Source organism: Anomalospiza imberbis, chromosome 1 (genome assembly GCF_031753505.1).
Source record: "Anomalospiza imberbis isolate Cuckoo-Finch-1a 21T00152 chromosome 1, ASM3175350v1, whole genome shotgun sequence".
In the NCBI taxonomy this organism is placed as follows: domain Eukaryota; kingdom Metazoa; phylum Chordata; class Aves; order Passeriformes; family Viduidae; genus Anomalospiza; species Anomalospiza imberbis.
Window position 1 is genome coordinate 18,365,398 of NC_089681.1, and position 22,794 is coordinate 18,388,191.

Here is a 22,794-nt window from a genome sequence, read left to right on the forward strand (position 1 = left end):
CTGAAGTTCCAGAATAAATATTAAAATCTGTTTCATAAATATTGGCTAAATTTGAAGTGTTGATTGGAGATATTTACTAATTGCTACTTCAGAATAGTGACCTTATGGTTTGTGCTTTTTTTTTCCATTGTAAAAGAATGAAGAATAAATGAATGACAGAATTACCAAAGTTATTATTATATTGTTGCATAACATGAATGAACACTGCTTCTTCCTGTGGCTTCAGATAGCTGAAGAGAGGATAGAGCTATTGTAGTTTATGTATTGTATTTCATTAGCTGAAGGATTAGATTTTTACAAAAATTAATTATAAAATCATCATTACTGTTCCAAATGTAATGGCTTATCCTTTTTAATCTTTGGAATATTTTTTCCCTGGTATTTTTTGTAGGTATGTGTGGTATACATATGATCATTAATAACTAGTTCATTTCCAAATTGACATGTTTTAATATGGAAAAGGATATGTCTGAAAAGCCTACACCTGAGTCTGTAATATATTGCAGGTCATACTCCTCTTAAATTTTCAGAGAAATACAATATTTCATAAAGATAATAGTTGTTTGGTTTGGTTTGGTTTGTTTGGGTGTTTTTAAATTTTTAATCTATTCATTATGGTGTATGTCTCCTAGTAATTCAAGAATGGTTATTTTTTGTGGATTAAGTGTCTCAATAATAGAGAGGAGATAAATCCAGCAAAATTGAGGCTTTTTGCACATGCATATGTGTAGACACGGACATCAGATATACTATGTGAAAGAATCCCCTCATCTATTCATAGGGTAAACTCATAGAAAAAAAAGTATCCTGCTTTCACTAATAAATTATAAACTGAAGACAACACATATAATACATGCATACTTCCCAAAATAATTTGTTGCATCTCAGTTTCATCGAAATTACTTACAAATGGAAATAATTTAGACTGAACATTTTTCCTCCAAAGAGATGTCAGTAATTCAAATATAATTAAACTAGGAGTTTTATCTACAGTTTGATTTACGAAAAAGTAGGATTAGAAGGACATAGAGGAAAATGTGGTAAACAGAGTTACCTCTGCTTCTGTCTATATACCAGGTGGATTTCAGGATGACAGTATTGTAGCATTTCTAGCTTTGCTATTTTATTGCTTTATAAGTCCCTTCATTTTTAGTCTTACCCTAACTTTGCTGTCTCATTGCTCCTTATGATACTTTTGATTTAGGATGCAGAATAGAAAACTGCGACTCCTGCTTTAGCAGAGACTTTTGTACCAAGTGCAAAAGTGGCTTTTACTCGCACAGAGGCCGCTGCTTTCGAGGATGTCCCACTGGATTTGCAGCCTTGGAAGAGCTTATGGAATGTGTGGGTGAGTCAAGTAGCTCTTTTGCCAGGTGGCCATATTCAAATATGGCACTCCTTTATGATGATGCTTACTATTTCTTATCAGGAAATATTCAGCAATGAATTAATATTGATTTCTTTACTGATAGTATTAGTAAATTTTTCCAAACTCTTAAATACGCTTCACTGGGAATGTCACTCTCTTGTGCATCAGAAAGTTCTGTCCTCTTAACTATAAAATCACATTTATGAAGATTTGCAACTAAGAATTCGTAAGATTTCAGGACTTGTGTCAGAACAAACTCTTTCTTTCAAGAGTATTTCTTGCATTTCATGATGGGGACGACTTGGAAATGTGAACTTCTGAAGTTTTCAAACCCAGGTGACAAAAATAGGATCTATATATTAGATAGAAAAAAAGTCAATCTCATTATTTTAGGAGAGTTTTTGAATATTTGGAACTGTCATAACATATCAAACGTACAGTTTGATATTCTGATTTTTTTTGGTTGGGTTGATGCTGGCTGAAATGATTCAGATTCTGTAAGAGATTTTAATTTTGTTTCTAGCTTTTTACCTGCTAATGGTAAAACTGTCAAGTGTTGCTTTCTAACAATGTACATTGTATTCTAATTAAAAAAAAAACAACAAAAAAAAACTAAGAAGAATTGCTTACTTGTGTTTTCTTTTGCTTTATCAGAAGGCTGTGAAGTGGGTCAATGGAGTGAGTGGGGAACTTGCAGCAGAAATAACAAAACATGTGGATTTAAATGGGGTCTGGAAACAAGAACAAGGCAAATTGTGAAGAAGCCAGCAAAAGACACAATACCATGTCCAACCATTGCAGAATCCAGACGGTGTAAAATGGCCATGAGGCATTGTCCAGGAGGTAAGTGTAGCCCATGCCTGAAAAATCTTTATGAGCTGAAGGCCAAATTCTGTCTCTGTTCTACCAGCCAAGGCTGGAAAGCAGCCATAGTGCATCAGTCCTAGTCTGGATAGAGAGACTCCAGGGGAAGGCTCAGCATGGGAGTAATCAGTCCTTCAACAGACTGTGACACTCTGGTTTTGTTGGTGTGGTACTGAGGGTTTTTCAAAGAGGTGCCTCATGGAAGAACTGTAACAGGTTGCAGTTTGAGCTTCAGCATGGAAACGATGCTCATGGTAGAAGAGCTACTTGTTCTGCTCATGGCAGGAAAGACTATGATTCTAAACCTCTCTGCAGGTGGCACATACAGTGGGTATTTAAATTAAAAGAAGTTAGTTACACATGGTTAGCTGGAACCATTAGCTGGAACATGATATTTGTTTTAAATATTCTGAAGCGAGGCCAAACTGTGATAGATGTGATACAAGCAGAACAGTGATAGATAACATGATTTTCAGCTTGGGACCAGCCTATGGCATTTGCCCCAAGTAAATAAAATCAAATGTCTTTATCATGGTGTTGCAAGACTTAAGTAGTGATGCTGATGTGAGAAAGGAAATCAAGTTTCAGATTTGGGCTTTGTTTTTGTAGACACCAAACTGAAGACATATCACTGCTGGAGAGTTTTTTTTATCTTTTAAGTTGAAAAGTTTAACCTCTCAGGTATGGATCCTGACAATTTAAACAGGTTTCAAAATTTGTAGGAGATGTGGGTGATCAGCAGGTGATGAAGATGCCATTCCTTTTGGAGTAACAGGGTTAAATAAAGAATGGACTTCAAGAGATCTCTAGTCCAACCTCCTACTGCTAGCTGGGTCAACTGTGAAATCAGACAAACAAAAAAAAAAAAATAAAGAGTTGAAGAATCCTGAGGGATGCCTTAACATGATGAATAAGATAAACCTGAAACAGTCTTAGAAAAGGTACCTAAATAAGTTGCTTTGCATTCTGGGATTGTTGAAGGTGTCTGTCTTGGCTTGAACATTCTGCCTACCAGTTTGTATGTATGTTATACATAGAGTTTTATCTTATGGATATAGATTAAATTTCTGTAAGCTTCATTTTTTGTCTCTAAGACTGCAAGACAGTCTGGAAGAGTATATAAAGTTGATTCTCTGTTATCCAGGCTGACAGTCTGTGATGTACTTTCCTTCCCTGTTCCACTCCCTATATTCATACACACATGGGCACACGTAGGGCACAGTCACAGTGGTACAGGGGGCATCGTACAGCACAGTTAATCTGCAAGCTGAATAAAATTCTCAAAGGCATTCGAGAATGGAACCTACAAAATGAACATCTCTGTAGGAAAGAAGAAGAAGAGGTAAACATGAAGGTTGGTTTGGGCTGCTGTGGTATGTGTGTCATGATATCCTTGAATATTAGTCAGCTGCCTTGGCATCAAGGTAGTGCAACTTACCAGTGCTTGCAGCCTGCTGAGTGATCCACTTACTTTAACAGACTCTGAAGCCCAAATAGGGTTAGTAATGAGATCAACTGAGGAAATGTTTTACTGCTGAAATGAAAGGAAATAAAAAGGGCCTATGACAAGTTCTACTAAATCTCCAATCAGTGTTTTCTTTCTTTTCATTTGCCTTCAAATGCAGGCAGTTTATCTTGCAGTGGAAAATTTGAGAAAATTGCAGAATTTTTTCAACATCATGTGGTACAGATTTAGTCATTTATGTACTCAGTGTGTATAGAGGCAGGTATTTTATGGATGCAGCATCCAACTTCTATAAAAACTCCTAGCAAGTAGAAATATGGGTTTAGTCTTGATAATTTAGTTAGGATACAAATTATTCAAATGGTTGTGAATAGTTTGAGAAGTGTATGAATTTGGACATTCATACGTTTTTATGTCATATTCTCTTAGGTTTTTTCAAATTTTCTTGTCTAGCAATTCAGGTCACTGCTTAAAGATTTTCATCTCAAATTTATCTCTTCAAAGGCACAGTGGCTTTCCTAAGAGTGAGGATATTTATTGCCTAGTGTCCATATTGTCTCTGAATTAAGATTTGATCCATGATCAAATCTTTGCTTTTTTTTTCACCACATATCAGGAAAGTTGTTTCTGCAAATATAAATTAATTGTATTGTATTCATTCATTTGCATTGTATTCATTCACTTTTTCATGGGCTTCAGTAAATCCTAAAGATTACAGTGCTCTCGTCCCATGGTGTGGAATTCCCTGCATTTCTTTTCAGAGATAAAAATAAATGTGTACAAAACTGCAGATTTGAACTGTCCACACTGAATACAATGTTTAAGACTGCTTCTGTGCCATCATAGAAAACACCTCCCAGAGTGTAAGCTCCTTTCTCTCTCCTAAGAAACTCCTGGGAGAGTGTTAATAGTGTTTTAAGTGCCATGGGGGAGTCTTCCCCAGACCTGGTTATCTCTGAAGGTGAGGAAGCCACAGAGGATGTCCTGTATAGAACTCCTGCTTTGTAGTATGTTTTAATTTATACTATATACAGGGCTGGTCTAGGACCCTGTTCCATTATCATATTTTAGTTAGCAGGTTGCGCTATTAGACACTCAACATGTTTTATTGCCTATTTGATCATTGTGACATAGTGGAAGGCACAGGCACAGCTTACAGGTTCTGGCTGCTAAGGAAGAGATTCTGAGTCTTTAAAAATATGATGTTTTCCTAATGTTAGGAATTTTGTGACTGAACTTTTAAACTGAAGAAATAATTGAAAAAATTTGTAAGGTTATTACTTCTGGGGTACTGAAGAACCATAATCCCCTGTAAATGTCAGTTGAGAGGTTGTTAATAAATCCTTTCATCCCAATGTTCTCAGTACATAAATTCACACAAATGTGGAGAATAAGTATTGGATTATACAGCTAAGATGATTGAAGATTATGATGGATTAATCTGAGCACAGGAAGTAAGGATATTTTTGGTAGAATAGGGTCAAATAAAGTGCTTTTCTCATGTGCTTTCTAATTCTCTTTATTTTAAAGTTACTATTTATGGTCCACACTACAGGGAAACATCCAAAACATATTTTTATGCATTTGCAGTAGAAGGAGATTTAAAGAAGGAGAGTTAAATTCTGTTTTCCTACTAATTATTTCAGTTTCATATTTTTAACGTGCTACCCAGCTGGTCATATAGCTGTGATACAACTTCAGTTTTTGATGAATGTCTTACCACTTTCTGATAAGTCAGAAGTATCTGCAGAGTTGTAGAGATACAAACTCGAATACAAGTGAAAGATGATTTAACTTCTTTCCTACTGAAGCCAGCAACATAAGAATAGCATTGATTTCATATTTGTTATTTAGAGATAGTTTCTCAGTGTCAATAGTTATTGATTGAACTGTTATTACCATATGGAAATGTCACATTTGTGTATCTGTTAACGTTGTGTAAGTTACCCCATGGCTTTGACTGTAATATGAATTCTACTTTGAGAGGTTAGACTTAGACAAAGGAGACTTGGATTGTTCAGGCCACCTTCTACCCATGCTGGTCTCTTCTTGATAAGGAGTTTTCTCCTCTTTAGTTCAAAAAGAGAGAAAGCCAGAATTAAAAAAAAAAAAAGATGGGGTAATCAACAGTTAGAAATGTACAATAGACTGATAAATCTTGCTCTCTTAATGTTTTCCTATATATTTACTATAAATATTTTATTTGTACCTCTTATGGTATATATGAACCTCTTATGTATGTTGCTCATGTTTACCTCAGTAATTTTTGCTCTTTTGTTTGTACACTCTCGAACCTGCAGATTGATTTCATTATTCATATTAAGTGTTGCATTAGCAAGCAAAGCAGCTCTCTGCTGTTTTACTGTTCATCAGACTGCAGTTCTTCAAGCTGTCTGAAACTTGAATATTACTCTATGCCAAACTAATACTTCTGCAAGTGCATATTGCTGGCCCATGTCCAGCCACTCACCCACCAGCACCTCGAAGTCCTTCTAGGTCATCAAAGCCTTCTGTTTTCCAGGCTCAACAAACCCAGTTCTTTCAGTCTCTCTTCACAAGGTAAACACTGCAGCTCATGACCATGTTGGTGTGCCAAACTATCAATATTTTTCTTTTCTTGACCTAGGGGACCCGAAGCTGCATATGGTATTCTAGATGTGGTCTGATGAATGTCAAATAAAAGGAGATGGTCGCTTCACTTAATCTGCTGTCATGCTATATTAACAGGTCAGCAGGTTTAAGGAAGTGATCACGGCTGTTATGGCACACATTTAGCTCAAGTTTCATCAGGACCTTCCCAGGAGAGCTGTTCCCCAGACAGTCCATATCCAGCCCATATTTTTTCAGGGAGCACTTCCTTCCCAGATGCAGGACTTTGCACTTTGTTGAATTTCATGAGGTTCCTTTCAGCTACAATGAATCTTCTCCTCATAAGTGAAATAAAAACCAGTCAAAATAAATATAACACCAGAACTCAGCAAATGATCAGTCAGTTGATGACATTCTTTTGAGCTTTTTGATACATGTACATTGTAGTACCCAATGTTGAAAAGTTTGTAAGCTGGGACTCTTTTGAGACCTTAATTTATATATTGCACTTATCTTCTGTCTCAGTGCCAAATACCTACAAACACCATCTGCCCTTTGAGTCAAGGCTAGGGCACTCTCTAGCTGGGTCTCAGGAAACATAACCACCATATTTTATGTCTCCTATTAGTCATGCTATGTTGCCACTAGAACAGATAGCTATGTGGCAAAGGCTGGTTAAAGAACAGCAAGAACTGTTGCTCCTCCATGAGGACTGTCAAGCATTTGGCTGGATTGTTCCAATAGACTGTGTAGGCACCATCCCTGGAAGTTTCCAAGACCTCACTTGAAAAACTCTTGAACAATCTAGTCTGAATGGTATCATTCCTACTAAGGATGCTGGACTGGGGATCTCAATCCTACTGATGTTTGGACTGGGGACCAGTCTGAATGATTCTGTCTGAATGGCAGTACCTCCTGTGGGTATGTGCTGAAAGAACACTGTTCTTCCTGTTTGGGTTTTGCAAAATTTCTGGTAATTTCTGCATTGAATTAGAGAAAAGCTGGAATGACCGGTTGCAGGGAATAGGAGCAACCCAAATCTTTATTGTGGCTGCTATAGCGTTAAAATATCTTCATTTGGCCTATTTTATTCTAGTTGAAACTCTATGCAAAGTATGTGTCATGTTTTGAATATAATGCTAACCTTTGTTTCATGCTTTTTCAAGTTTAGCCTTAACCAGGATAAAAGCTTAGTTCAAAGTGCTGATTTCTCGATTTATTTGTTACTATTTGACCTGTTCACTTAGTTGTCTTTGGCTGAATGCTGCAAACTTCTAAATTCAAAATCATGCATAGATCTAAAAGATCTGTTATGCAATGTACTTCTATTTTAAGTTAATGCTCTGTGAAAGTCTAAGAAAACATTGGAAGACCAGCAGAACTATAGAAATGCAGCTATAAGACTCTGTTTTGGAGTTGCTGTGACTTTTTACATCTTAAAGAAAAGTCTGATTTTTTGTACATTTTTCATAAATTGAGGATTTCATTCCATTGCTAGTTAAGTCATGACATACATGTATGTGTCAAGTTAGACATAAAAGAAAATGAACCCACTTAGAAAAGATTATTTTATAGGTTTAGGCATGATCTGACCAGAGATGGTAGCAACCAGAAACCATTGTGCTTTAGGGAAAGATGACGAGATTTACAAACAGATTGTACTACTTTGTTAGCATTGCATGGTTCTTTAAGACATTGGAATATTATTTATCACTTTAAGATTAAAATTAGGATTTACAAGACTTATTTTAAACAAGTCTGTGGTACATAGAATATACAACAATTATACTGTCATTGCCTGCTGCAGCTCTCTGTTAATTTTGCAGTTGCACTGGACCAAATCTGCCCTAGTTTGCACTCACCAGACATGTAGAAGCTACATTAAGTGTAACTCCTCTGAGTGCTGGCTCTGCTAGAATCCTGGTGTCACCAAGCAGGTTTCCCTCCTTGATGTTTTTTTTGCATGCCACTCTGGACAAGAAGACTTATCCTTAGTTTGTCTGAAAATATAACCAACCCATCATTTTCATTTATAAATCATGGCTCAAAGCTTTTGAAGGAGAGAAGGAAAACCAGCTTCAGCACCAGTTTACAAGAAGTAAACTCCACCAAAAACACTTAATTGCACAGTGCAGGGCGAGAAAACAATAGTAATGAGGATATATTTTTGTGAGTATTTTAGTTGATGGCCATTCCACAAAGGACCAAAGAAGTGGGAGCAAGAGAGGACAAAATAGTAGTCTGACATATTTTGGAGGCTTTCCAGGAAACAAGAACTGTTTCACAGTGTGTCTTAACCCTCAGAGCCTGGCATGCTTGTTAGTACATTTGTTCAGGAAACAGGCCTTTGTCAGCTGCAGATTCTGCTTGTCTGGATTGTCAACATCTACTTTGCACAGAGAATGTTGTGCTGCAAGTATTAAAATGTGGGTCTTCTTCTACTCTTTAGCTGATCACATTCAGAAGGGACTTCAGCCAATGAAAACTAATTGTAAAGGAAATCTAGATCCTGAAGAAAATGAACACATAATACTGCTCATTTCAGTGGGAGTGCCGGCAACTAGACTATGTATTTTAATTAAGGCACATAGGCAGGAGCTATAGTTATATCATCAATCATCAATTAAGTTGATACCAGCTTCTAAGAAGAGCAGAAAAATTTTTAATCTCTGGTAACAATGAAAACAGTGAAAATCAAATCATAAGTAGTTTCAGGTTGGAAAGGAACATAGAAGGTCATCTAGTCCAGCTTAAATCAGGTCCATTGTGAAATGAGGATTAGCCATTACTCTTACAATCCTCAGACATGAAATAGTCTCCATTTTTTGCACTTAGCTATGTTCCTCTTCATATGCTTATTTCAGAGATTATGATTTACAACTTACTGTTTTTATTTGTTTTGAAGTGGAAAATATAGAAATGCACAGCAAATTTGTAGTTTTATTTTCATGACATTTGCATTAATTGACAGATATACATGCATGCATGTGTATTGGAGCACTTCTATACGTGATGCTTCTTAGATTTGCAGGTAAAAGTTGGGCAGTGTAGCTCTCAGGTGATGGCATACTATAAAGTAATTCAGATGAAGCAAGAAACTCTGATTTTCCTTTCCTGCATTAAAATATCATGTTTTCTATAACCTTTCTTCTTAGAAACAAAAATTACATGGATATTTTTTGTGCTTTTTTTTGGGGAGGGGACGCTGAGAAAACTATATTATACATGCATTTGATTCATATGCATTAAAATGAGTTCATGAATAAACTTACTGTGACTTTTAAACAATAGCTGTTATTTTTCTTTTGTATTGTTGGGAGCAATCCATTCTGAGTTATTTTCCAAAGAGAAAATGCAATCCAATTGGACTTATATTTGAAAAGTAGTTAGTAATTGTTTTTATAAGCCAAATAAACTTGAATGTCAGTTTGGGTAGCATTCATGTTCAATTCTGAAACCAAGTACTATCCATTAAGGACCAACAGGCAGATTTTGCAGGAATCCTCCTCCTCTTTGCTGCTACTAGATTACATCACATTTCTTGAATGTTGAAGTGGCTCTTTAAGCTCTGTGAACAAGATATAACTGTTGACTGATCCTCCTTTTTCTACGTGTTTGGAATCAGGTCAGTTAAAGTAAGCAGTTAAACAATTAAGTGCTCTGAAACAACATCAACACTTATTGAAAATAACCCTTCTGGCATTTATGTCATTTAGGTAACTGTTCAGTGTTTGGGTTTGTATTTTCCTTGAAAATGGGATGGTGGTTCTTGCATGGGAGTTGAGGCAGCTTGTTACTATGTCACTGTGCTCCTACACAACTTTTTTGCTGTTTTTGTCTGGATAAATACTACTATGGGTTACAATTACAATTATTAAAATTTGTGGGTTTCTGTGAATGTGGTGCGATAATGCCTTACTTATACTGAAACCTGTAACTTCGATAGACATAGCTAACCTAAACTTCCTGGGAGTGCTGTTGTAGTGAAGTGTGGTTTTGGTTTTCTTTTTTAACTGATAGATTACATTTTAAAGCTTTTAAGCGACTTCAGTCTCTCTGAATGAAGTAGAATTTAAAAATGCATAAACCAGAAGTTAAATCTGTCTAAAGTGATCTGTAGAAGGTACTTTTCATGACAGTAGCAAAACAGTTGTTTAGAAAAGCATTGTTGTAATTTGATTTCTGTTTTAGTTTTCCTCTTCAGCACCACTGCCCAAAGCGTATCTTGTAATGGACTATATATACTGAGCACAAGGTTTTGACTCTACATACTTTATCAGGATGATACAGCCCGTGGAAATTTATGTATTGTTTTATCATATTGGCAGGCTACATGTTCAGCTTATTTTTAAAGGCTTTCGAGGGAATTACTGGCAGTGAAGAAAAGCCAACTCAAGTGCATTTTTCCCTTCCTTCTGAATATAAATTATCCTTCAGTCCTCCTTTTTAATTTAAGTAATAGGAACTATTTTCTTGGGAAGACAATAACATAATTTTCCCAATCATTAAAAGGTAATAGGCACAATTTATTTATTTGTTGCCATTATTATATCTTAGACCAGATAAGTACTTTTAACATGTGTGTTTCTTTAAATATACCATATTTCAGAAGTAGCATGAGTATTGAGTGATGCAGTGTCTCCTATGGGAGTTATCTGTTTCTAATGAGTAACTGAGTGTACCAGAGTGTAAATCCTCATAAATGACCAGAGTATGAGTTAGAATGGTCCCATGGCAATTATACAATTCAGGGTTGTTTGAAAATACTGAAGGAGAGCCAGCTTCTAATCCACATGGAAATACAAATACTGAAAAGAGCTGTGGCTGATCCAAGTCAACAGATTGAATTTGTCCATAAAAGGTACTTGATGGATTTTATTGTGCATACCCTTGTCAAGTAACTCCTGTTTGTTTTTGTCTCTTGCTCATTCTGAAACCACAATCCACTTGTAGGAGGAGAAGTCATATACATACTCGTTTCTAATTCTTGACCTAAAAGCTATTTTTGTACATTATAGTGTCAGCCATTTCAGTCACAGCTGAGAAACCAGCAAATGCTCACCTGCTGAGATTATATGTTCCTCCCTTAGGATCAATCAGTTAGGCACAGCTCTATGCATATCCTCTGCCAATCCACAAGCCCGGGTATGTCAGGTCTGGAGAGCCATCTGCCTCAGCTGTGGCATGACTAGAGAGCAATCAGCCTTTCTCAGTTTTTAAAGGTTCAATAAGGCTTTCTTTGTACAGAAGTCTCTTCTTAAGTAATAAACCTATTAGGGTATACAGAGAGTATTTGTATTCACAGCATTGGTACAAGGGCCACATCCTGACTTTGGTATCCTCAGGCACAAAGGTAAAGCTGATAGGGTTCTGCCTCCTGCACTTTTTAAAAGTGGGTATAGTGTTTTCCTTTCTTCAGTCACCTGATATTTCACCTGATTGCCATGATTTTTCAAACATCATGGAGAGGGACTTGGCGACTACATCAGCCAATTCCCTCAGGACTCTGGGATGCATCTTATCAGGCTCCATAGGTTTATGTACATTCAGGTTCTTCGGGCAGTCATGAACCTGAACTTCTCTTGTAGGATGGATTTTGCTCCCTCTGTCTTCCAGTCTATTCTCTCAAGTGGTGTGGGAAGAGAGGTTGCTGGTAAAGACTGAGGCAAAAAAGTTGTTGAGTACCTCAGCGTTCTCCTCATCTGTTGTTATCAGTTTGTCAGTTTTGCTCATCAGGGGGTACACTTTCTTTGACCTTCCTTTTCTGGCTGATGCACCTATAGAAGCCCTTCCTGTTATTCGTTGCATCCCCTGCCAAGTTTAAGTCCAGCTATGCCTTGGCCTTCCTGACTGCATCTCCACTCAACCAGGCAGAGAGCCCATATTCTTCTCAGAACACCTGGCCCTGCTTGCATTGCTTATGCATTTCCTTCTTGCCCTTTAGGTTGAACAGTAGGTCTCGACTCAGCCATGCTGCTCTCTTGCCTTCCTTTCCTGATTTCTTACACCTGGGAATCATGAGCTCTTGTGCTCTATGGAAAGCATCCTTAAAGTTCTACCAGTTCTTGTCCCTGAGGGCAGTTTCCTGGGGGGAAACCAGGGGTTTCTAATGAATAACAGAAATAGGACTAGGGGGTCCTATTGACTAGTTCCTTGACCAGCTGGAATTTTGCTTTCCTAAAATGCAGGATCCCAACTTTGCCTGACCTATATCCATCAAGACTACAAACTCCACCAGTGTGTGATCAGAGCAGCCCAAGTTTCCTCCAGTCTTGGTGTCACTGTTGTCAATTATCATTTGCATTAGTGACCATCAGGTGCAGTACTCCTTATCCAGTACCAATGCAAATTATCTAGATCACCCTCCCACGTGCAGTAGGCCAGCAGTGTATACAAGCTAATTGCAGCTGCTTGACTGTTAAGATAGAAACTCATTACACTGCTGTATTGTGATTGTGATGTCTCATCTCTACCCTTCATAACAGCTTCGTTATTCTGGAGTATCATTTTGAATGCTCTGTGGACTGCTTGCCTGACAGCTTGTGGCAAGCTAAGGTAGCCTAAGACAGGAGCCTCACAGCTTCAGGCTAAATTCAGCAGAAGTGGTTTACTTCTTATGCTCCAGCCAGAGAGCACAAATGTGGAGAGCAAAGAATCCAGGAAAGAGAAGGAGAGAGGAAAGAATCTGAGAAATAAAGTGAATGCTTCTTCCTCTTCTTTGGTCCTTTAGAAAAAAATCATGAAGGTACAGACATATGGTTCCTAATTAATGGCTCTGTTAGCCAATGGGAGAAGGTAAAGCCTATTTACACATGATGATTCACTGAATGGTTTCCAATGCCTTTTAAAATCAAACAAAGACTGTGCAATTCTACAGTGATGTATACTTCAGAGACTCCTAAGCCAGTGCTGCATAAAGTAGCTCAAGAAACAGAGAGCTTAAAAGTGTCACCATGACGCTGTGCTGTTGTTAATGGTCCCTGCTGAGACATGCGATTTATTAGATCTGGCATAGTGCTGTGCAGATATAATGTTTTCAGGTCATGAGGTACTATGTTTGGGATGAAGAATTGTGATCTGCTCCACGGGTGCATAGATCACTTGGGGGACTCACTCTCTTGTGGGATTTATTCCTGTCTAATTATTACAGAGTCTCACAATAACTCTGGAAGGGCACTCTGCTTGATGCATAATGCAGCAGCTTCCAGTACTCTGCTGCAGGCCAGATTTAATTTAATTAACTTGCAGCAGAGAACTAGAGGAGTGAAGGGGGAGTGCCAAGAGGGAATGTGTGAAGGAACAATCTCCCCAGCTGCTCTCACTTGTGTGACCACCAGTGACAGGACTAAGCTGGTGTCAAGTGCACCGATTTTTCTTCACAGAAAGCTTCTAGATATGTCTGCATCTTTACCTCTCATGTGCAGCAGAAGAAGGGCAATAGAAGAAGGGGAATGGAAGAACAGATCTGCCATTCTTTTTTTTTAAATTGTTGCTTGGTTTTGCCTTTGTTGTTGTTGTTGTCTTTTTAGAGCTTTTTGAGATAATTTGAGATAATTTTATTTCAGATTGGAAAGTTTGGACACCACTGATTCCTGTAGTACATTTTACTTCACAAAAGGTGAATGCAAAGAACTTCCTCTTGAACACTTTGAATTCCTGGTTCATTCTGAAGAACTACAAAAATTACTACAGATCATGTTTGGTGAAGGAGTGGGATCCTGAGTATAAGAAAAGAGTGAGAGAAAGCAAGAATTTCTCATAATGGACAGGGCATCCCCACTCTGCACTGATGTTACATGGCATTGTACCCATTAAAATGAGTAGGTTGAAATAATTTTCTGATCACAGTCTTAAGAATAAATTAGCCTAAAATTAGTAGGAGCATGTAAAGAGCAATGCAGTACCATGGAGATCTCTCAATACTTTCCCTTTGTCAGTATAAATATTGTGCACCAAATGATCAAACACAGAAGCAGTATTAATTATGATGGACACAATGCAGGGCCCTTTTGTGCAATAAATCTTCTATCTAAAACATATTTATTTTGTGTGTCTAAACTTGTTTAGATTTTGAAGGGGCCCCAAAAGTCTGTTTTAAAGTGTCCTCCACTGAGTTAGTATCTTACATCATCTTTGCCATTTAATGTGAGAGTTTATCAGTTTGTGTTTCTTTATAAAGTATGTATCAGGTAGAAGGCTACTGGGGTTCAAATCAGGCTGAGTTTATAGAGCTTTACATAGCACCTTCAAGTTTAACACTTCAGTCATATGTAGTATGCACATCTATTTACTGTGTAGAAATATTGCAGACACAATAGCAAGATTTTAGATCATGTTTTAAGACTATTCTATTTACACAACTGTATTATCTTGGCTGTTCATATGTTTGTCTATTTTAAGCCTTTTATTGGTTTTCTGTGAGCATTCCTTTGCATTCTTAGCTGCAAACATATAAGCGTGATGACTTTTGCAAACCTGGTACCAAGTCAGAGGTATCTAGTTGCAAAGAGCAGCAGTAGCAGTAGGACACCAAAGCAGGTGCTTTACATCATGTCAGATTTATTAAAAACTTTAAGAAGTTCAAACAAGGGACATGCAACTCCAACATGGCTGCTTGAGCTATCATAGAACATAAAGATCACAGGTATTTCCAATGACATCAATATCCTATGTTAACACCATGGCACTTGCTAGAGTAACTCCTGATGAAAATTGCAGCCAGCTCTTAAATTACTCTGCCTCTGTCAGATACAAACGTGAACATTTTGAATGGGTTGCCAACTGTACTTATACAGAAAGTTCAGCACAGTAGAAAGAGTACTATAAAAACTGTCACACTCTTTTAATTCATTGCTTTTAATGTTTCACAATGAAACCTTAGCTGTTGACTAGAGGCAAGTGCCAAGCAGCTTTGATCAGATCTAGCATAGCTGCCCTGAAGCTAGATTGCATCTATAGTATAGCTTCTTCAATACTGACAAAGTTGCTACATTTATCTGCTACTTGACATGACAAATGTTTAAAGGGCTTCTAAAACAAAGCTAGTTATAAGCTACCAAAAAGATGATTGAATTCTGGCTTTTTATTTTTGCTCTGAATTTATGGACTAGATTATTTTGTTATGTCCTCATTTACCATCTGTTCCTTGTAACTCCTAAACAAGAAGAAAAAACTTCTGTTAGGGTTTGCAAAGAAAACCACAATTTGGTCAAATATAGAGGACAATCTTAAGCATTGCAAAACATTTTGCAGGGGATATGCGCTAGAATTCAGTTTGCAACTCTGCCATATAGCACTAAGAGTGATATATGAGTAGGACTCTTTGAGTGTATTTACAACAGGAAAAAAGGCTTTGTATTTGATAACTGACGGCTGAAGAAATTTCTGGGCCATAAAAACCTGGCAGATGAAAAATATCTACTGAGCAAGTCCTGTGTCAGGCTTCAGGTCATTGCTCTGGTTAGGCAACTGGAGTAACTGGTGGGAGGTTTCCAGCTAAAAGAAAGTACTGTGGCAAAATAAAGGGAGGTGAGTCTGAAGAAAAAGGAAGTTGTTTCAAGATCATTACAGATTGTGTCAGTGTAATAATAGAAATTACTGACATTCTGATGTGAGGTCAGAATCAGTTTTTCATAGTCACTGAAGGTGATTCTATGTATGTTCTCTGTGGGATGAATAGATGCTATCAGCTGTAATTCCCAGCACTCAGCACATGATTATTCTGCCACCAGACTTTGTTAATCGTGTCTGCAATCCAGTGCCAGCTTGAACATACGCTGCAATAATTCCTCTTTTGAGAACAGGGGACGCCACTGGATAATGAGCCATAGACATATAAATGGAAAAATCCTGGGAGATCAGTTCATTTTTTTTTCTTGCAGCTGTGGCAAGAAAAGAGAAGAGGATTTATTATTTCTGCAAAACTCAGAAATAGAGATGACCCAAAAAACAGCATAGTGTTTTGAGAGAAGCTTTATAACATGCTGAACAGTTCTTTCAAGTGGAATTTTTTAATTATATAAGTAATTGTTCTTCAAATTTCAAGCTCTAAAAAAAAAGTTGATTCATATGTCTCTTCCAGAATAATGTTTTTTGGATGGAGTATGTTGTGAAATAATATTTTACTTTTCTCTTAGTTTCCTTCCAAACAGCTGAATTATTTTTTTAGAGAGATAAAAGAAATTAAATTTCTTGAAGAGGAACTTTCTCCCCCTTTTATTACATTGTCATAGGTTTACAGTATCTCGAACTGTGACACAAGCTTATAAAGCATTCACCTCCTAGTTCTTTGGGTAAGATGCTTATCTGGAATAGGTTGGTGGAGTTTTATAGATGAGTTGCTATTAATCTCTCAGAAAATTGATGAGCATGAACTTCTTGATGGTTATTGCCAAAAATCAGAAGTCCCATCAAAGCCAGCAAAGTTTAATTGCTTGCTTGTTTTAAGTGAGAAGCAAATCTATCTGTTTTGTAATTATTACTTGTTCCATGAAGTAATGGGACCTCAGAACTTAAAAGTGAATGTAAAATAGAAGCCAAAATATAATTAGATTCCTTCTCACTTCATTGAGCAATTTTAGAACCTCTCTCGATTTTAGTGAAGGTTGTCCTAGAGAAATAATAAAAAAAAAAACACCAAAAAGTGATACACTTTCCTCAACTGAGTATAGAATAAGAGTTTAAACAGTGTTGCTGGACTTGGAGTTATAACTGTGCATCAGTGCGTGCACTTCAAAGCTGGGAACAAGATGCTTCAAAACAACCACTTAAAAATTAATATTCCTTTTTTAACAGTTGTTCAAGTCAGCATCTCTGTATGATCTTTCAGGGCTATTAAAGAAGGGAGTGGATCTATTGATAGGAGTTTCATTTTTCTGTGCGAACCAAAATTTCATCTAGTTGGACAATTAGCTGTGTAAATTCTCTAGAACTGGTAGAGTCTTTGTGTCAGCTCAATAGCAATTGAATTGGTGTGCTTACCTTTTGTTCTACTTACAGTAATTTTTCTAATTGTCTTGTTCTATGACAATAGCAGACAAAAGAGTAGCAGATACCTTCTGAGAACAGTGTCGTGTGCAAAAATGAGTGATTTTTGAAAGACACCTTTTTTAGGGAGTGAAACTTCAATGCTGTCAGTGTAGCAATGCTTCAGCTGCCAAAGGAAAGGTACAAATTGCCCTGAAATCTGTGAGGGTATTTCTTCCTTGTGGACACTTTGAGGAAGCTCAGGTACTTCCTTCAGGAGAACTCATTGAACTGTGAAGGTTACCATGTTCACTTGCAGGAGTTTTTATAAAAAGGTTTTACCTTATTACTTCCTAAAATGATTTAGAGAATAAAGTAGTAGTGAGGACATTAATGGTAGTTCCCTGTATTGCTTTCTTGTGTAATTTTTGTCACCAGTTTCCTCATTTCTTAAAGCTCAGCTGCTGGAACCACTACATAATACTTTTAATGTTTTAGTTGTTTTTCCAGTCTTTATAGCTGCAGGCAAAAGTTGGAGAAAATGGACACTTTGAATGTTTCAACTCCAGAAATTAAATGAAAAGCACTGGAAATTAATTATTCCATTGAAAGCCAGTGGTTCTAAATTTTACTTGCAACTGGCTTATGATTTTTGACTCAATGTGGTTGTCAAACTTTTACCTGACATCAACCCCAAAGGGAACATGTTTAGAGGTGGTGTTTTTCAGTGTTTGCTAAAACACTGTCTCACTTTGGTATTAATGTGAAAAATGATGTATTTCTGTGTGAAAACATTTGGGTTTCATTTGCGTATTTCATTTTACAGATTTACGTAAAACCTAGTCAGCAGCAAAAAATCGTGTTATTAGTGAAGGAACACTTCAATGCACTATCTGGCATGCTAATTTGAGAAGATTAGAAATTCATATTCTCTATTAAGCTCTAAAAAATGAGCTAATGCAATGCATTGTGACTGAGCAAAATAATAGCTGGTAATTTACTTCCTTGGTTCCTGTCAGCAGTTTCATTTGTCTTGAATAGGTATAATTGTGTGTCCAAAAAGAGATTGCTCTAAACCCGGTTGTGATATAGTCAGTCTTTCCAAATCCTGTATTAAGCACAGCAATTTCCTGTTTCAGATAAAAATACTTCAGTCTTCAGTTATATTTATGTTCTGCTAGTAAAACATAGCTTTTTTTTAAATGTGAAAAAGAAACATTTCTTCAAAGCTGAGTTGATTGAAGTTGTCTTATTACAGCAGTGTTCATGTGAATATGGTGTTCAGCTGAGCATAAGTTAAAATCAAAAAAACTCATTTTAAAGTGCTGTTGAAGGGTAGAGTTATCACCATGGTGATAACTCAGGTATGAGATTTGGAAAGCAAGCACTTGCTGATTGTTTAACAGTTATGAGTTATCACAGAGGTCAAGTGTGGGAGGTTTCAAGCCTAAGCCATTTTACAGAAAATGAAGTGATAATAGTTACTGCCATTAGCCATATGAGTCAGTAGTAACTCAGAGAAACATTGTTTATTCTTGGCAGAAGTTAATACTAAACAAGCTCCATAATCTCATTTTAGCTAGCAAACATATTTTCCCATTAAAAAGGAGCTAAATTTTACTTATGATTATGTTACACTTCTGAAGATAAATGCAAGAGGTACTTTGCCTAGTTTGGAAGTTTTGGAGTGTTTTTCTACCAAATTTATAAAGATAATGATAATAAAAGTCACATCTAGATCTTCATTTCTTCATACAGTGTTTATTACAGTCTAGCTTTATTTTGATGGAAAAAAAAACAGGAAATTGAGTATCTAATTGTGTATATAATAATAAAATGTAGAAATATTTTTGACTGAGTGACTGTACCTCAAGAGCCAACATTTATTATTCTGCCTTTATTTTTCTACCACTCAACACATTTAGCTAAGATATGGGAATTTAGATTTTGTGTGTGCTTGATTAAGTTTGGTACATATCATTTACACCTAAAACTTACTGCTTTATCCCAAAAAGCTAGCACCCCCACACTAGAGAGACTGGGACAATAGTCATCTGTTTAGATACCATATTAGTACTAAAATATATATCTGTACAAGCACAAAACTATAAGTATTTGTGTGCTCCCAGGTTTCCTGGTATTTCCTAACTCCAGAGATGCTTGCAGCTAGAATAATTTTAATCCTTCACTATTAGTTTTTCTTTTAATACACAGCTGCTGCTGTTCAGGCTTTCAAAAATTTGTTCCATAACAATTTTGTTATTATCATGCCCTGCGGAGCGCTGTGCACTTTTGAACATTTGCTGCTGAAGAGTATTCTTTCTGAGGCATGAGTGTGTTCAAAGGTTCCCTCAGCTTTTATAAAAATGCCTTATTGACTTCTAGATGGACTTGCTGCTCTAAATCCCTCAGGGGCTTGTGAAAATGTTCATCGTAAAGTTAGTCTTGTCTGCCCAGAGTAATCATATTGCAGAGCATGCTGGGAGATTTTTGTAGTCTTATGCTTGTTCACACTAAAATTCAAGATTGTAAAATGTTAGATTACAAATAGTCCCATAAAATCATATTCTCATGTTTTCCTCAGATGCAGTGTCCTAATTTATGAAATGCTTCTGATTATGTTACACATATCAGCCCAGTCGAGACAAATAACTTCGTGGTCAGATGTGCTGAACACTCCACAAGGAGCCCTCCCTGACTGGTTTAGAAATGGGAGTTTCAAACAGTTTGTCAATAACAATGTTGTTGCACTATTCTTGGAATTGCTTGATATCAGTGAAAATATACACAATTTATTTTCAAGTATTTAATGCTCTATTTTTGCAAGGCTTAAATCAAGGGATGGAATAGAAGAAGGATAGAGATTTTTGTGTTGTATCTACCTGTGAATTACTTATAATGGTAGCACAGTATGTCTTTCAATACAGTCTGGATATTAACCCACAGCCCTAGAATCCTAACCATGACCTCAAGAATATTTAGCTTTCTATGTCATCTCAAAGAGTCTTGATCATGATTTAATTTATCTTACCGTTTTAAAGGAATGTAAAATTCTCAAAATCATGCCATAAGAACAAACTTTTTTTCCAGGATTTTGGAGCTTCCAGTACTGGCTAAGAGTAGGAATTGCAGAAGTATATGAAAATATTCAAATTGTGGTTAATGGATTGTATTTTGTTTTGTATTATTATATTGCTATTGTACTGTGTATAATTGTGATACATGATATACAGCTATTTTTCTAAATGTCAAGATGTGGCTACTAAATAACCCTAGAACTCCAATTCTTGGTTACTAAAATAAATTATTTTCAATGGAATAATGCAGTTTGGAGAGGAGACATAGCAGTTGCTCACACTGTGCATTTTTGTTGGGATATTCATACTTCTGGGTATTTTTTTTTTATTTAGCTCTCTACCATAACCACAAAAAAATTTGATATGTTTTCTTAAGTCTCTTGAAGAAAAAAGAAAATTCATAGTATTTCATAATATTCCATTCAAATAATGTGTATTTTTTCAATCCTATACTGAGACAAGTTTTGATATTCTTGTTTGATGGAGTGACTCGCCACTCAAGATGCTTGTGCAGAGATAGATCCACTCTTACACAGGTGCTAGCACAGTGCATATTGAAAATCACAATTTTGACTATTCATGAAATTGTTGTAGCTTCACCAAAACCTCCATTTTTGAAGCTGCTGAGCTTAGCAGACATGCATAGTGATGTGAGTTTTCTGCCCTCCATAAAATAATTGCAATATTTGATCTTAAAAGCATTATATTAAATTATTTACTACTTTTTTTTGGTGGATGATTACAAAAAGCATCACTTAACATAAATTCATCAAAATGCCAACATGTCAACCCTTCTTCTGTCATGGTGTTGGTTGTGTCGAGTGACTGCCAGGCTTCTAGCACTTTTGCACCTTCCAAAACTGTTTCTGGGGCCTTGCATGTTTTCTTCTTCCTTCAGTTTTTGACACATTTCTCCCTGTTTAGCCATATTCCTCCCCACTTCCTTGTTTACTTCTGCTTCCTATGCTTGCACTTTATTTTTCTTCAATAAACAGGGGTTTCTACTCTGTACATCTTTTCTGTTTACTCATTAATGCTATAATTCATTCATTCAAATTTGCAAGCTCTTTCAAACTGTGTAAAATAAATGAATTGATATGACTAATCTAGAGTGATAATTTTTATCAGTCTGCCCAATAATTTTGATACCACTTTGTATTTAGTAGGTAATCTAAGTGGATGGGATATATTTATCTAACCTTTAAATAAGAAATCTCAATTTATTTATGTATTTGAGCCAGCAATGTGCCATAACAGCCTTTACAGCCTAGAAGGTTAATGGTGTCCTTTGTTGCATTAGGAGAAGTGTTGCCAATGAAATGAGGGAGATCCTTCCCCTCTACTCAGCAGTGCTGAGGCCACAGCTGGAATAGTGTGTCCACCTCTGGGTTCCCCAGTACTAGAGAGACATGGACATACTGGAGAGGGTTCAGTGAAGATGACTGAAGGGACTGGATTGTCTCTGCTGTGAGGAAGAGCTGAGAGCGGCAAAGCTGCTCAGCCTAGAGAGAAGGCTCAGGGGGATCTTACAATGTGTTTAAATACCTCAAGAGAGAGTGGAGGCAAGGCAATGGGCATGAGCTGAAACCCAAGAGGTTCCTTCTGAATATCAGGAAACACTTTTTTACTGTGAGGAAAACAAATGCTGGCACAGGTTGCTTGAAGAAGTTGTGGAGTCTTCCACCTTGGAGATGTTCCAAAGCCATTTGAACATAGTCTGGGGCAAATGGCTCGGCAAGATCCTGCTTGAGCAGGAGATGTTGGACCAGTTGACATTTCTTTTTAAGCTCAAAGTCCTTTTTATTTTCAACCATTCTCTGCTATGCATAGTTCAATTTCAAATTTGAAGTGGTAGTAAATTAATCAAAATTTTTATACTAGCTATCTTAAAAGCAATCATATTGCCAGAGGTAAAAAGTTAATGGCTTTTTTATTAATTACACAGTTCTCCATTATTCATTAAAAATAGTGATGTAACATTTGCTTTCATGCTATGTAATTCAGAGAACCTGACAGTTTAGTCCACCTGACATTTTCAGTCTATTGCTTTACCAGGGAAGGGCAATTTATATGACTAGATGACTGATGGGAGGCTGTGCACCTCACTGGAACATTGAGGGTGATTGTAGAGAAAATTTCTGAAGTTGGCAGAGCACTATGGAAAAAAATAGTGAGAACTTACATGAGATATATAATGCCAGCAAAATGTCTGCAGTTTACTTCATGTAGCTGAAAGTAGAATGTAGTTCTTTGCTATACTATGGATGCTTTTTCTTACAACTGAGACATTAGCACCATTTCTGTCTCTTTCTTACTATCCTAAAGTAATTCCCCTATTTTATAGTCACTCTATCTCTTGTCTCTCTGCTACAATAATAATAAAAACCAATATAATAAGTGACTGGACCCTAAAAAGATTCTATCTGCCTTGAAATGTCAATACACAAACCTGAACTCCCTTAGCC

General features: G+C 36.7%; 1 protein-coding gene across 1 annotated transcript in view; it reads left to right on the forward strand.

The window, feature by feature from the left end:
- The window catches only part of RSPO2 (R-spondin 2), a 100,350-nt gene that overhangs the window by 57,685 nt on the left and 19,871 nt on the right, over positions 1-22,794 (forward strand). The window contains exons 3-4 of the mRNA XM_068182958.1: positions 1,205-1,348; positions 2,024-2,212. Coding sequence (XP_068039059.1) covers positions 1,205-1,348; positions 2,024-2,212 — 333 coding nt within the window. The remainder of the gene's footprint in view (positions 1-1,204; positions 1,349-2,023; positions 2,213-22,794) is intronic.